This window comes from Cyrtonyx montezumae, unplaced genomic scaffold (genome assembly GCF_038088225.1).
Source record: "Cyrtonyx montezumae isolate F1298 unplaced genomic scaffold, pur_monq_1.0 scaffold_10, whole genome shotgun sequence".
NCBI lineage: Eukaryota > Metazoa > Chordata > Aves > Galliformes > Odontophoridae > Cyrtonyx > Cyrtonyx montezumae.
Genome location: NW_027071826.1, coordinates 33,001,104 through 33,015,881, shown reverse-complemented (window position 1 = coordinate 33,015,881; position 14,778 = coordinate 33,001,104). Strand labels below are relative to the sequence as shown.

General features: G+C 36.0%; 1 protein-coding gene across 1 annotated transcript in view; it reads left to right on the top strand.

The window, feature by feature from the left end:
- Positions 1-14,778, top strand: part of STARD9 (StAR related lipid transfer domain containing 9) — a 91,928-nt gene that overhangs the window by 36,266 nt on the left and 40,884 nt on the right. The window contains exons 4-10 of the mRNA XM_065754764.1: positions 3,919-4,035; positions 5,493-5,525; positions 5,627-5,688; positions 6,249-6,361; positions 11,499-11,568; positions 13,496-13,568; positions 14,448-14,515. Coding sequence (XP_065610836.1) covers positions 3,919-4,035; positions 5,493-5,525; positions 5,627-5,688; positions 6,249-6,361; positions 11,499-11,568; positions 13,496-13,568; positions 14,448-14,515 — 536 coding nt within the window. The remainder of the gene's footprint in view (positions 1-3,918; positions 4,036-5,492; positions 5,526-5,626; positions 5,689-6,248; positions 6,362-11,498; positions 11,569-13,495; positions 13,569-14,447; positions 14,516-14,778) is intronic.

Below are 14,778 nucleotides of genomic sequence, written 5' to 3'. Positions count from 1 at the left end.
GAAAGGCAGCTCTTATTGAGGAAAAAGTACTGCAGAAATAAGATCCCTTTCCTGAGCTACTTTTATTTCTGTTGTAAGAGGTTCTACCATTTGAAATACAGGTTTCTAAACTAGAATGGAGTACACAGACTACTTTTAGGCCACTTCAACTTTGAGATGATGCTTCCTGCATTTTCTTATTCCTTTCTTTTCTACTGCTTGATTCCAGTCCCAAAAGTCTTCTAATCTAGGCTCTGTATCTATGAAACTTCAGCCTTTTACACTGTTATTCCTGAGTATCTATGTATCCACTGATACTGAGTATCAACACAGTCTACTTTCTGCGCTTTGACTCCCAAACTCTGCCTTCTGCCTCTCCTACTGATTTCTTGATCCCAGTGGATACTAGTCCCATCTTTTCTTCCTTAACCTCTTATTCAGTCCCAATTTCTTTTTGCTCCCTCTTTTCTCTGTTACTGGTCCTCAGTAGTTGTCATTTTGCCTCGGAGTTCCCCAACCTCATCTTAATACTCAGATCTGGCTCTTATTATCTTGTACTTGGATCAGATATCCAGCCACTGATAGTCTATGAGCCACTCTTTCAAGAGGAAATTTCTCTTTACCCTACTCTAGATTTAAACGTCTTGTCTTGGAGATGTCCTGGCCCATGGCAGTTCAGTCTAGAATCTTAGGTAACCTTCAGATAACCTTTTGTCTTCTTCAGCATTTTAAACAACGATCATAGCATCTCAGCATTGTTCAAATTGGAAGGAACTCTAAAGGGTCATCAAGTCCAACTCCCCTCAATGAACAGGGACATGTACAGCTAGATCAAGTTTCTCAGGGTTCTGTCGATCTGACCTTGAATGTCTTACAGGACAAGGCATCCACCACCTCTCAACCCAGTCCACCAACCCATTCTAGTGCTTCACCACCCCCTGTTGTAAAAAACTTCTTTGTATCCAATCTAAATCTCCCTTATTTTAGTTAGATACCATTTTCCCTTATCCTATTACAACAGATCCTGCTAAAGATTGTGTCTCTTTCCTTCTCATAGCCCCCTTTTAGAAATTGAAAAGCTGCTATCAGGTCTCCCTGGAGCCTTCTCTTTTCCAGGCTGAACAGCCCCAGCAGTCTCAGGCTGTCCTTGTAAGGGAGGTGTTCCACCCCTTGGATAATTTCTGTGGTCCTCTGTAGGCTATACAACATAAAGAAACTTGTTTTATAGCCTGCATTGATGAATTGTGCCAAGAATCTATTACGGTGATTTGTATTGCTGTCATTAATGCTCATGTGCTTTTCCAAACAGCTTTATTGAAGAAAAACAGATTGATCTGCTATAGATGTCAGCCCCATATTTACGACATAACTTTCTTCGATACAGCTTCACTGAGAATGGGAGGGTTTCATTGGTGTTTCTGAAAAAAATGTTCACGAGTGGATATGACATAGCTTGATGTTTATCTCTGTGCCCTAGAGAAGTGGCATGATTATGGCCAAGTGTTGTGTGCTTTTCAACTCCAGCTATTAACTGTAGTTGCCTGTTAGCAGTATGTCACGATCACTGGAACAAACTCTCACTTGAGAAAGCATAAACTGGGTCTCAGATAAAATAGGGATACATTGTATACTGTCCACATATGGCCATATGTAATCAAGGTATAAACCTCTCAAAACGGTAAACTAGTAGCAGCAAAATGCTCAGAGCATGTCACGAAAGAGAACTCTGTAACGAATACAGGGTCGATTTCTGTTGACCTTATTCATGCAAGAAATCCCACTGTAGTCTGTCCCTCTGAATCCCAGAGATCAAGTAAAGTAAAAAAGCAACAGGGCTTGTTGCACATTTTGATATATTTATTCAATTACTATTTTTAAGTGGAGCTCCCATATAGAAGAGGAGATGTAAGTAAAAACAGATGTTGAAACATCGCTACAACCAACCTCTGAGAAAACCCAGCCCCCAGCCTAATCCCTGCTTTTGCATTTTCCCACAACTCAGAAGGCAAGAAACCTCATGGGCGAAGCGCTGCCTGTGATCTTATTTTATACTTTCCAGTACGTACATGATTTATATGGAATAATTTTCTCTCTGTTCTGGTAGTGGCATAAGGAAACGATTATATCTGAAGTGGTCAACAGAATAACTGCTTTTGTAAAAGCTCTGAGAGGATTTTTAGCAGTAATTCCATTCTGCTGCTGGAATGAAGAAGCTTACTTTTTCCCTTACCACATCAAATACGTCTTTTCTTCCTTACCTACAAGACTCAGAACCCACTTCGTGTTTGTACAACTTTTTTCACCATTCTTTTTCCTGAAGTTTTGAGTGCACCGCTTTCATAGCTATCTTTCAGTTTTTTGCCTAGCACTTTGATGCTAACACTCAGGCTATTAGACTCCCTAGTACTACAGCTCTTCTCTTAAACTATTCCCTTTCTTCCCATAGTGGCTTAGTAAAACTGATTTTGTCATGTTCTTCTCAGTAGCTTTCTTCTATACCATTTGCATTTCTGGGTTCTTTTATAGAGATTCTAAACCTGAACAACCAGCATGGAGTTTCTACCCATTTAATATTCCTGGATGGACTGTGGACCTCCTGCTCAGCAGTCTGTCTGTTTGTTTTGTTTATGACTTTAACTGTTATTTATGTCTCTCCATGAGCTGAAAAAGTCCTTGGTCTGATAATTCTAATGAAGCAGATGTTCTCACGTTCTACATACCCATATGAATATGGGTGGCCAAATTCCTCTGAATTGATTTATTATTGATTCTTCAGTTGGAAATTAGCTCTTTGTCTCACCTTGAGTTGAAATATGTTTTGAAAATAAAAGTTTCAGGGGATAACTTTTTTCTCTTCTAGGCAGTTTAGATGGAAATATATCTTTGAAATATGCTTTACTATTGAATTTCTTATCTAATTAATACATTTATCTGTCCAGGAGAGAAAGAAATGACCTGGCAATTGATAACAGGAATATAGTGGAAATCCTATGCATCTCTTTGAATTTCTTAGCTAGTTTTCTTATGTGAAAGGCAGAAGTATTAACACTTACAACATTTCTTTTGGAAGGCTAATGCTGTGCTAAGGAATTGGCAGTGTGCCTACAGGAACTTTTTGATCCATTGTGCACTTCCTAGAAAACCTTGCCAGGTATCCTTTCAACTGGTCTGTGGAGGCTTTGATGTCCTGAGAATATGGCCACAATCTGGGGCAGCTATGTCTCTGAAAAAGGAAAGGGAAAGCAGAAGGAGCTATTATTCAGAGCTGGCTGTGTGAGCAGACCAGCTGTGATGGCCCAAATTCTGCAACCCCAAGGAGAGCAATGCAAAATTTAGAAGTTGCTGATGCTGATTTGGTGGTAACTCTTCCAGGGTCTTTGTTATAAGCAGAACACACATCACTGTGCATATAGCATGCACAGAATAGAAAGCATTTTAGAAACTTGTGGCATCACTTACTGACCACATGGGTCAGATAGAAGTGTTGCTTGGATAAGGTATGGCTTGCAGGATATTGGGTAGACTTTGCTTCATTTTTGACTGGTAATTATCTTTTCTATTGCTCCTACTGATTTTACTGCTTCAAAGAGCTTTGATCATGGTATTCTGTCAGATTTATGCAGAGAACTGTAAATGGTTGGGGGTAGATGGGGATCTCCAAGAATGTGTACATTCCAAGCATAAAATAAGAGATGACAGGCAGGGAAGTGCAACTAAACACTGCTTGGTGTCAGCACTATGCTTACTGTGCCAATGTCTGGATGATCTAATAGGCAAAAGCTGGATACTTAGCCTTGTGTGTGATAGGTTACAAAAACAAGTGCTATGAAACTCATTGTTCACATGAAATTGTTAAAACTGGAACATCTATAAGTAATGCAGAATATTTCTTGGGATGCATATTATTCATGATTGTTCTGTCTCTATTGATCTTTCCAGGTGTTCCAGGACCTTGGCACTTCTGTGTTGTCAGGTGCATTTAGAGGATATAACATCTGCCTCTTTGCATACGGACAAACAGGTTCAGGAAAAACTTACACAATGATGGGAACACCTGTGAGTTATAGCATACATTTTACACTTGGGGTTGAGGATGGAATGCCTGTCAGAAATATTGTTTTATTTTTTTAAACTGTGATGTGTTCTGGTAGTGCAGGATGTATGATTTTCTTGATATTATTACATATAAAATGAGATGCAAGTCTTTAGAATTAGGCAAATAACATAGTGAAAGTTAAAAAAAAAAAACTTGATGATGTGATGTAGTTGAAATATTTTGATTAGATGTCCTTTATCTTAACATGTGTGAAACCTGTTGCCAAATTAGCAGACAAAAAATCCATAATCTGGATAAAATTTATGGGAATACTTTTATAACAAGATTAATTTGCTACTTAAGACACGTGTATTCAGCAGAAGCTGTACTTTGACAAGAGGAAACTAACATTTTCTTTGTTTCAAGTTTTAAAATGAATTTTAATGGTGTCTGTAGAAACTGTTGCTTTTTAAGATACTTGGAAATAAGGAGCCACTCTGCATTTTAGTCTTTGTCCTCAGTACAGTGCATTCAGTTGAGGAATTCCTCTGCCTGTAACACAAGGCAAATTTCTTTCCTATCTGTAAATGTTCTTGGTTGTTGGTGAAATGTGTGTTGCCTGTTAACAACAGTTTGACTGTTTGCTGAATGGGACATTGTTTACTATCCCCATGCTAATTCAGTTTATATTGTGAAATAAGAATAAAATTTGTTCGAAACTCAACAGTAAGAAAAAGTTCCATGATTCTTTGAGTTAGTTCTGCCATGGTTTGTGCTTTTGATAAGAGTCTGGATTTTATATTTTTCTTCTTTGAAGCCACAAACATCAGCAATTGGATTTTGTCAAATTGTAACTTGATTCTCAATTTGTTTGTTTATTTAAATCAAACTTAACTCTATGAAAGCCTGAAGAGTTGTTCTTAGAATTAGAGTAATGGGAGACAAGCTAGGCCATTTGCATTATGTTATTATGCAAATAAAGTTATGTGATTCTGTAGAGCAAATAAATAAAATTAAAATAAGGAAAAATAAAATATAATTAATCAGTCAAAATAGCCTATGTTATCCTGCTTTTATGCTGCAACATCTCTGACAAAAGCATGCCCAGTGTCTTTACATTGAACAACTCTTGGATTTAACCCAGGAAGTCTCAAAATTTCAAACTGGTGCTGTCTAAGTTCCTCTAGAAGGACTTTTGCTAAGAGTAGGTTTTTCACTGAAGCTGAGACAGTTGACGTTGCACAGCATACTAGTTCCTGCAGTGTTTCATGTTCAAGGTGCTTCATCTGGAATTGTAGAGCACTGCCATACTGTTATGAATTTCAGTCCAGAGTAGTTTATGCTATAATCTGCCATACAGTCATAACTTCAATGCTGTGCCATAATTCTGTCTTTTTCTTATAACTCTTATTTAAATATGAGTTTGAATGAGAAATGACAAGTATATTGTTTAATATGTTTTTGTTATTATTTGAAGGCATCCATTGGGCTGACACCTCGAATATGTGAGGTACTGATTTTATTTATTTATTTTTTTAATTTAACTTGCATTTGATTAAGCTGATAGACCTTCTTGATGTATTAAAAGTTTACATAAACTGGTTTGTGCAGGGCCTCTTTTCAAGGAAAGATGATTACTCAGACCAGACAGCATCTTGCAGAGTAAAAGTCAGGTAAGTGTGTCACTCCCCTGGGCAATCGCATGGATACTTTCAAAAAAGATATTGCTGTAGTCAAACAAAGGAAAGACTGCTTTATTGTTTTTATAGATATTTTCTCAGATAATAATCATTTGTGCCAAGAGAGAAAATATAGAGAAAGGATGAGAAAGTGCTGGTGTTGGTTTCCCTTCTCAGTATAGATCTCTGCATACTATCCGTTCAGTATAGATAGTTGAAGTTGAATTGCATGAAGAATTTACTTACTGCTTGTTTAACTTAAATCTAAGCCATAATTCTCCATTCCTTTCTTATTCTGAGGTCTCATTCACTTAATGATGCACTACATTTGGCAGCCTGGGGATTTGAACATACTGGTTTAAGAATGCAGATTTTATGAATTTTTAAATGTATTGTGTAAGAAGGCACAGTAATAGAGATAATGAATTAATTAACTTTGTCACAAATGATCAGTGCAACATTCAGGTATTTACATTGCCTAAATAAATACTTTCTCTTGTTTTTTTGTTTTTGTTTTTTCCAATTGTGTGCACTGAACATTACTTTTTTTGCAGTTTTCTAGAAATTTATAATGAGCGCGTCCGCGATTTGTTAAAACAGTCAGACCACAAGAGGCCTTACACTCTCAGAGTCAGAGAACACCCTGAAACAGGACCGTATGTACAAGGTGAGAGGGGGCTTCTGATTCTCAATCAGAATTTCAAGTAAATGTGTATCAGGTCTTCAAGTATCTTTACATATGTTCTTGGCCTGATCCTAATTGCTTCACTCTTCTACAATTACTCTCTTCAAATATTTTGCTTGCTAATATGAACATATATGCTATTACTGAAGGCTTTGCCTCTGTTATCTCAGTGTCTGCATTTTCTGCACAGTTCTGTTTGCCTTTCCAGGTGCTGATTATGTATCGAGCCATTGTATTTTGCTTTCTTGCTTTCTTTTGTTTCAAATCTAATTTAATCCACCAACATGAGCGCCAAATATATTCTACAGACTAGCCTAAGGTCTTTTGTATTTTGGGCCGTGGCATCAGTATGTTTGTAAAATAATAATAAAGTAGATAAACTTAGCTGTTTAATATTCCATATTGCACCTTGAGAAGCAATTAAAAATCTGTATTATCCAAATGAGAATGCAATATACTTATTGCCCTTCTTTAAATTCAAAAGGCACAGGACAGGTAATGTTAATTGTATAACTGCATCTACATCACACACTTCTTAATTGACACTTAAATAAATAATAGTCCCTCAGTTTTGTGTTTCCTTGTGAGTTATAGCTTTCAATTCAGGTTACAGAAGATGGATAAAAGAAATGATTAATTTTTTTCTATTTCAGATGTCTGTTGTATTTTTAGTTCTATTCTTCTCTCATCATTTCTGTATTTTTGATTAATTTCCACTTTTGATTGCTTTCCTCACTTCAGGGTCTTGCATAGCTTTCAATAGGAATTTGGTCATTGTTGCCTTGTAAGTAGATTAGCACCTGCTGTAAAATTTGCCTGCTACATTGCAGTTTATCTGGCCAATGACTGATTAAAAGCCTGCCCCATAAAATCCAGTGCAAAATCACACAGAGTAACTTTACAATAGAGATTAGAAGGAATCGCCTTTTCTGAACTGGTGCAAGTTTTAAGAAATTGGCAAGTTTTTTTAGAAAGTAAATATACACATTTTCTTTTCCATGTGTCTTGCTTCTCCAGCATGCAGAATTACAAACCATTCCAATGGTATTACTGACTCTGCAAGTGCTTGACAGGCTACCTTACAGGTATGCCTTTCATATTCCAAATGCATAGCACACAGAACTTTATTGGCTTTATCACCTGAGATCAAATACTTATATGTTCTGTCTTTTAAATATTGAGTTCTTGTTTCTATTTCTTTTGTAAATTTCTTCTTGCAGGTTCAGTTTTCTCTCTTTGTTTTTCATTATCACAAGATTACTTGTCAGATTTTTATTCTCAGTTCAGAGATTAAGCTGAGATGGGGCAACAGATAAGTTGACTTGTCTAAGTTAGTCATTGATTGAATGAAGCTTCAATTTCCCAGTTTTGATACCCTGGCCACCTGCAGTATCAATAATAGTACATCTAACAACTGTTAGCTGTTTCTGATTCCTTCTCTCAAAATTTGAAATAAACACTTGGGAAGCATTTAACTTGCTTGGTCCTATACAAAAGGGACTATCTGACATTGTGATCATTTCAGCTGTGCTTTCCCAGCACATCAGCATCCTGTTTAAGAAGGGTTGGGAAGTAGATGAATTGATGCTCTCATTAGTATGGCCAGCTTATCATTCTTTGAAAAGCAGATTCATAGACATTTGGCCTGTTTTGAGTTCTTTCCAAAGTTCTCTTTCTACCTGCTTGTTATTGGAGAACTTTATTGTTGATGGAGAACAGATACTAATTATTTTCTTTTAGCAGCTGCTCTTTCACCACACGAGAAAAGGTCTTTAAACTACTTCCTTCCTTGGCAATTTCCATCCCTTTTCTCAGGACTATATCTCCAGTGATTCCTTGGCTCCATATAATGGAGTTTCCTTGTTTCAAAAGTAAATGAAGTTATAGCTTCTGCCAATGAGCTGGCTTGCCTTTTGTCACTATTCTGTCTTCATCTGGAACTTTGCAGGCCAAGTCTGTTGCTTCTATTCCCGTTCTGATTTTTAATTTAAATTCACCCCTTTTAAAAAAGTATTTACTACTTAGACACTGCTAAAATTCTTAAAGTAAGATGGTTTTTGTTAGAGTTCTGAAATATCCCAGAATTTTCTTTTGATTAGATTTTGTAATTTTATAGTGTAAGAGAAAAGTGTAATGGAAAAAGGTTAACTTAGGTAATATTTGCAAGTTTTGGCCCCATTAATAAATCCAACATGAATGCTTTATTTTAGGAGATTATCTCCCAATTATCTGTATTCTGTGACAGCCTCCAAAAACTTTAGTTTTTCATGCGCATGAAAAATGAAACAATTTCTCTATTGAAAGCATCGTTGTGCTTTTACATGCCCCTGTGAGAACATGTGAACAGAAATAGTTTCAGGTGAATGAATCATAGGACGTTCTTTATTTTTCATATGTACTTGTGTATGTGTGTGTATATATGTTAACAAGTAAATAATGCTTATATACGGTTTACACAATTAAGGGCTGTAACAGTTTGCTTTACTTGAGACAACCCCTACATGTTTTGAGGAGAAGGACTAATAGAGACTTGGTTATGTCACTCATTTTGGAACTGCACTCATTAGCTCACATTGCAATTAAGAATTGATTAGCAAATCCAAATGTATTTTGCATGGAGGCGAAGAGTACAGTCAGCTTGATTTTAATAACAGAAAAATCAAGAAAATGTAGTGGTTAACAATGTTAATACAAAATGACCTTTTCAACTGCGGTAATATATTGTTGCAATCAACAATCATTGATCTCTGTAATGGGGGGCATCTACATGCTGAAGCCTATTGCAGTTTTATTTGTAGCTTCTCAGTGCAGAATAAGAGTGCAAGAATATTGTATTCAGGAGCTAGATGGTTGAGATCAGAATTATAAGCAGACTTCCAGTTATTTCCTATAGATTACATATATTACGGACTAGCATCTGTATTTGCATTAGACCTCTTCCAAGTTAACAGTAATTCTACAGCTTGCAGGTGCTCTCCAGTATTTTGCAAGGATGTCAGTTGTGTGGCTGATATCGATATGCAGAATACAGCGAGCACTTGTATGAAGCATAGACAGAGTAAAATCAGAATTTAACCTCTTTAAGGATGCCTAGTTGCTCTGATACTTGCATTGCTCTGGGAAAAAAAAAAATCCATTTCAAGACCAGTCAGGAAGTCCCAAGTCTGAACACTAAGTATTTTGAATTGTTTCCAGCCCATCATTTTTCCACGTAAGGGCTGTGAGATTGTAGCCTTTAAAATGCTAGAAGTGTTTCAGTGCTTTCTATTGGAATCGTTTCAAATTTCTCCCTCACAGATGGTTGCACTGTTAAGGAGTTGGCCTCTCTTGAATCAGGAAATGATGCAATCTATTTTGTTACTCTGAGACAGATTTCTGGGGGTGATTCTGTCTTATCCTAAGGCAGATTTCTAGATAACCAAGAGTTTTTGATCTTTCTATTGGACTTTAAAGTGCCCTCTTCTTCTTCTACCAGCCAAGAGAGCACTTTGTCATTTCTTCTCAAGGAACATTTACAATATTTAGTTTACGTTTCTGAAAATAAAATTCTACTCTGTGCTAAATTTAGTATTCCACTACTTATGGAAATGTAGGTAGGCAACAATTTCCTGCATGCCTCCTTTTATGTAACCTCCAGTATATTGTGTTCTATTCAGTTAAGTACCCTGAAAAATGGTATGGGAAAACAATGAATTATAGTTTCCTTATTCTGAATTTCGATCCCATTACTATTAGAGAAATAACAAACTTGTCTCTCAAATGGAAATTGTGATGACTCTGGGAATTATTGTGTTGCAAAACAACACTAGAGCAGGAGAAAAGCTTTATTCTGTGAAAACTATCCTATACCTTATGTGTGCAAGTATGAAAGGAGTTCTTCTTCAAGGTTTTTTCTCCTTTGTATGTCATTAAGGAATTAAAATAATTTCCTATATTTGGCTTAGATTTTTCTTTCATTTAAATCTAAGTAAGATGTTACAGTACAAGGATCGACTCTTTTTAATAATGTGAGAGAGTTCCCATTTCAGTCTTGTTTAATTATGTGTTTATTCCAATTAAAATGTAGCAGTACATAAACTATTTGATCCAAATAGACAACATTTTTAAGTACTCTGCCTTCAATCCATGCTTCTAACCCTGAACTAAAGCAAAACAAAGCTGACTAAGCGTATTAGTACTGGGGGGTGGAAAAAATGTCCTGAACTGCATGATGAGGAACGACTTTCTTAGAAAATTAGGTGATCTCTTTAGAAGCCACTGCAGTACAAATCATAACTAATCATCACCATAAAATGCAGATGAGGCATATTAAACAGGATTTATGTGAAATGCAAGCCTGTTGAAATTGATTTTGTGCATCTGCTAGAATTTGCATACTGTATGGTGCTGGCAATGCCACTACAGCATAGCAATGTGCTGCCCTCCACTGGGACCATGTTAGTCACAATGACTGCTCTGATACAGTAGGCTCTGCAATGCAGTATTTCTTTCATTTTCTATGTGGTATTTTCCCCTTAAAATTAAAATCAAATAAAGAAGATATTGAAAGTAAAAAGTATAAAAAGACCAAATATTTCATATTTGCATTCCCTCTAGAGGGAAATAGTGTGAAAACTGCTCAGTGTTGCAGGTTCTAACCTAGTTAAATAAATTGTAAATATTCACAGTGGTTGGTTCCCAATCTGTTAGTCACATGAGCAGACCCATTATTCAGAGGTAATGGACAAAATCTCCTTTACAAGGTGTGTACCCAATTAGTAGCAATGACATAGCTGAAAATTCCTCATGGAGATGCAGTTATACCATTTTTAAATTGTAATTATTCTGCAGATAAGTTGGAAAAGATCTGAACTTTGAACTTTTTCTGTACAAGGTATTTTTTATACTGATGTTACTGTATATGAAATTTGCAACATTTTTTAATGAGAAAGTTACTGTAGTTGAGAGACTACTTGTATACAAGTGACTGGTTTCCCTGCAGAAATCCTTATTGAAATCCTTATCCTTATGCTCCTGATGCTGGGTAAATTGTTGTTACAAGTCCTGAGTAAGTAATAAAGTGAACTGACTTGAACTTCTGAGAAAAATACACATTTAACTCTTCTTAAATCTGTGACAGGATTATCTCAGCATTTAGTTACAGACTACAAGCAAGTTGTCGAACTTCTAGAAGAGGGAATAGCTAAAAGGTATTTTCTAAAACAAACCAGCTCCATCTTTGTTTAATTCTTCTTTCATTATGTGTTGGTTTCACTGATATTTGCTTTACACAATTGTTCTGTGATAGGATGTCAGATTTTTTGATGCTGGATATGCACAGAAACTGTTACAAGGACTCATGAAGATGTTGCTAAACATACTTCTTCAAAACTTACCCACAAAATTGCACCAGCTGTCTGGAATGAAAAGTGTATGCCAGGAAAATGTTTTGTTGTAAACAGGCTTTGTTTCTTCTCTATTTGCTCATGATACTTTAAACAGCATAGCTTTGAACTCTTTTGTCAGTATAACTTCATGATTTATAACTGCTGAAAAGGTAGTGTATTTTTGTATTTGTTTTAAAATTATCCATTGTAATTTTTATGAATACTTTTTTTCTTCAAATCATGCATATTTGCTATGAAAGAACTATGGCAATTTGTATAACAGTAAAGATTGGCCGTCACTAGTCAAGAGATTTTTTATTTTCTTTTTTTTTTATTTTTCTACAGGCAGTCTTGCTGTTAAATTGATGGAAAAGGGTATAATTGGAATGGATACTCCAAAGTGATATTACCTCTTATCATAAGAGAAATACTAGAATCTCAGTGGTGCTATGGTGCATCTAAAAACCAATCTGCATTAGGACAACAACGTGGAATATAAATCTGGATTCTGTTGTAGTAATCAATCAGTGTAACCCTATGATAAGTTGAGAGTTTTTCAGAATAACAACAGAATTCCAGTTTTTGTACTAACTAGGATTGTGTAAATAGGAAAAAATAAATGCAGGGAAAAAAACCAAAAAAACAAAAACACAAGCTCAAAATTTTGTGTATATTTAATGTGATAATGAATTTTAAACTTCTTTGCATGAAACTAGGCAACTTCTCTTTTGGTGTAACTTTTCAAAAACGTTTTTGAATTTATCCTATTTACCTATAGTCTCTATTTTTATGAAATATTCTTTGAAATATTTACTAGCACATTAAAATTGCAATCAAGTAATCATTGCAATCAAGTGAAATATCTGCAGTGTGGGATATGCTACCACATCTGCAAGATCTTAGGGAGACAGAAGTTGAGAACATTACAATAGCCTCCTGGCTAGAGGCAGGAGAGAAGTAAATGAAGCATGATGGCCTGTCCATACATAAAGGAAAGATCAGGGTGGAAGCTGACCTTGAACATGGGTGTTGCCTTCCCTGGGATAGAGGGCTGAGCTAACAACAAAGAAAGTTTATTGAATGCGGGTTTTATACCTGCTGGTTTTATGAGACCATTGCCAGCCAAAATCTGGTTATACACATCAATTCTAAAAATAAACAATGTGACTTTTTCAACATGCTGTAGTTATTTTTGTTGTAATTCTCATTGCTTATTTTTTTTCTCTTGACACTTTGCCAAACTTAGTTTCAGATAAAATTTGTAGAATGCCATGATGAAATAGAATATGCGGAAAAAATTATGTACATTCTCCCATGAAAATGCTGATATGATTTTGAATAACTGAGGTGTGCATTTTCCCTACAATTACTGTATACATTGTAGGAGGTGAGAAGCTATCACTAATGTTTTCTCCTCCAAATCCTGGGGCGCTTTCTGTTTCACTTGTGCTTAATAAACTTCAGAACTGCTCCCCTGTATTCCTTTGCTGTGGCTTTGGTGCAGACTTTTAAGCCTGTATTGTAGGACTGTTTTGGGATATTTCTTCAGAGCTCTGTTGCGGGCAAAACCATGTTTAGATCCAGCTATATTCTCTGCCAAACTTTGTGATCAGATAAAAGAATGCAGCAAGCCACATTCTCAAAAAATCATGTTCCTTCTACTGCGTTGTTTTTACTTCATTTATTTGTACTTCTTCTGAATACAAGGAAATAAGACTTCTGTAATTGAATGGTTTGTACTTCTTTCTAGAATTACAGCAGCAACACATATTCACAATGCCAGCAGCAGATCCCATGCAATCTTCACCATCCACTATACACAGGTTAGCTAAAAATAATCCAACATCCTTTTCACTCTCAAAAAGCATTGTTTGATGTGTTGAGCATTGTTGTTTTTTTTTTTCTGTCACTGTTTTGTGATGTTTTTAATGATCTCATTGGAAACTGTTACTTATTTCCTGTGGATCACTTTGCAGATGTGTTACACTTCCTTCTCCACCTGATACTCTGTGCTGGGTGCTTCCTGAAGTATTCTTGTTCTTTTATACAAGCTTGTAGTTAGCAGTAATGCTGTAAACATGCTGTAAAAAGAACAGTTTAAATATTTAACCAGCCCTTTGAAATGCAATATTCCCTGTAAGATGCTGTGAAAATTGTTTTCTTATGTCACACTCATTTAAGATCATTAATTGAAGTATATCATTAGTTTAACACCAAAATTTTGTATCTGCTCAGCATTTCAGATGTGCTCATCTCCTTAGCACTTGGCATCCATTCCTCTCAGAGACAATGCACCCCTTCTCTGGAGGAATTATATCCTTTCCTGGCAGGGAAGCTTTTCAGTGATCCAATAGACCTTTTCTATCTCACATGCCTAACATCCTGTAATCACAGAATGTTTGGGGATATTTTTCATTAGTTTCACAAAAGACCTTTGGAATACGTTGGTGGAAAGTAACTGTGCAAGATCTACAAAAAACACTTTCACAGTCGCTAGGCAGTAAAGTTTTTTCAAGAGGAAATCCACATGAGGGCAGTTTGTCAGCTGAGAAAGATGTTGAGTTTAATGGTTTGGACAAAGTGAGTCAAAGTCACAAAGAGTGACATTGAGAGTTAAAAGTGTGAATTAATTTCAAACAAGAAAATGCACCTATTTTATTTTCATTAGTGAGTTAGTTACGTATCTGTTTTATCCTTTTCAGGCTATACTGGAGAACAATCTGCCCTCTGAAATTGCAAGCAAGATCAACTTAGTGGACCTCGCAGGCAGGTAATAATACACCAGATTGTAAAAAGATAATTTTATCTGAAGAGAGCAACAGTACTGGCCTAAAAATCAGTGAAATTACAGTAAATCCAAGTCTGCGTGCAGTCACAAGGAGTATGGAGCTAATAATCTCTGTTGCCTATTCTTCTGGATTGGACACTGGATTTCATTGGGAAGAAATTGCCTGAGCAGTACTCTGCTGTTGAAAGCACTTCACCTTGAGTTCTGTTCAAGCTTTTATCTTTATTGAGTGAGTTTTTCGGTAT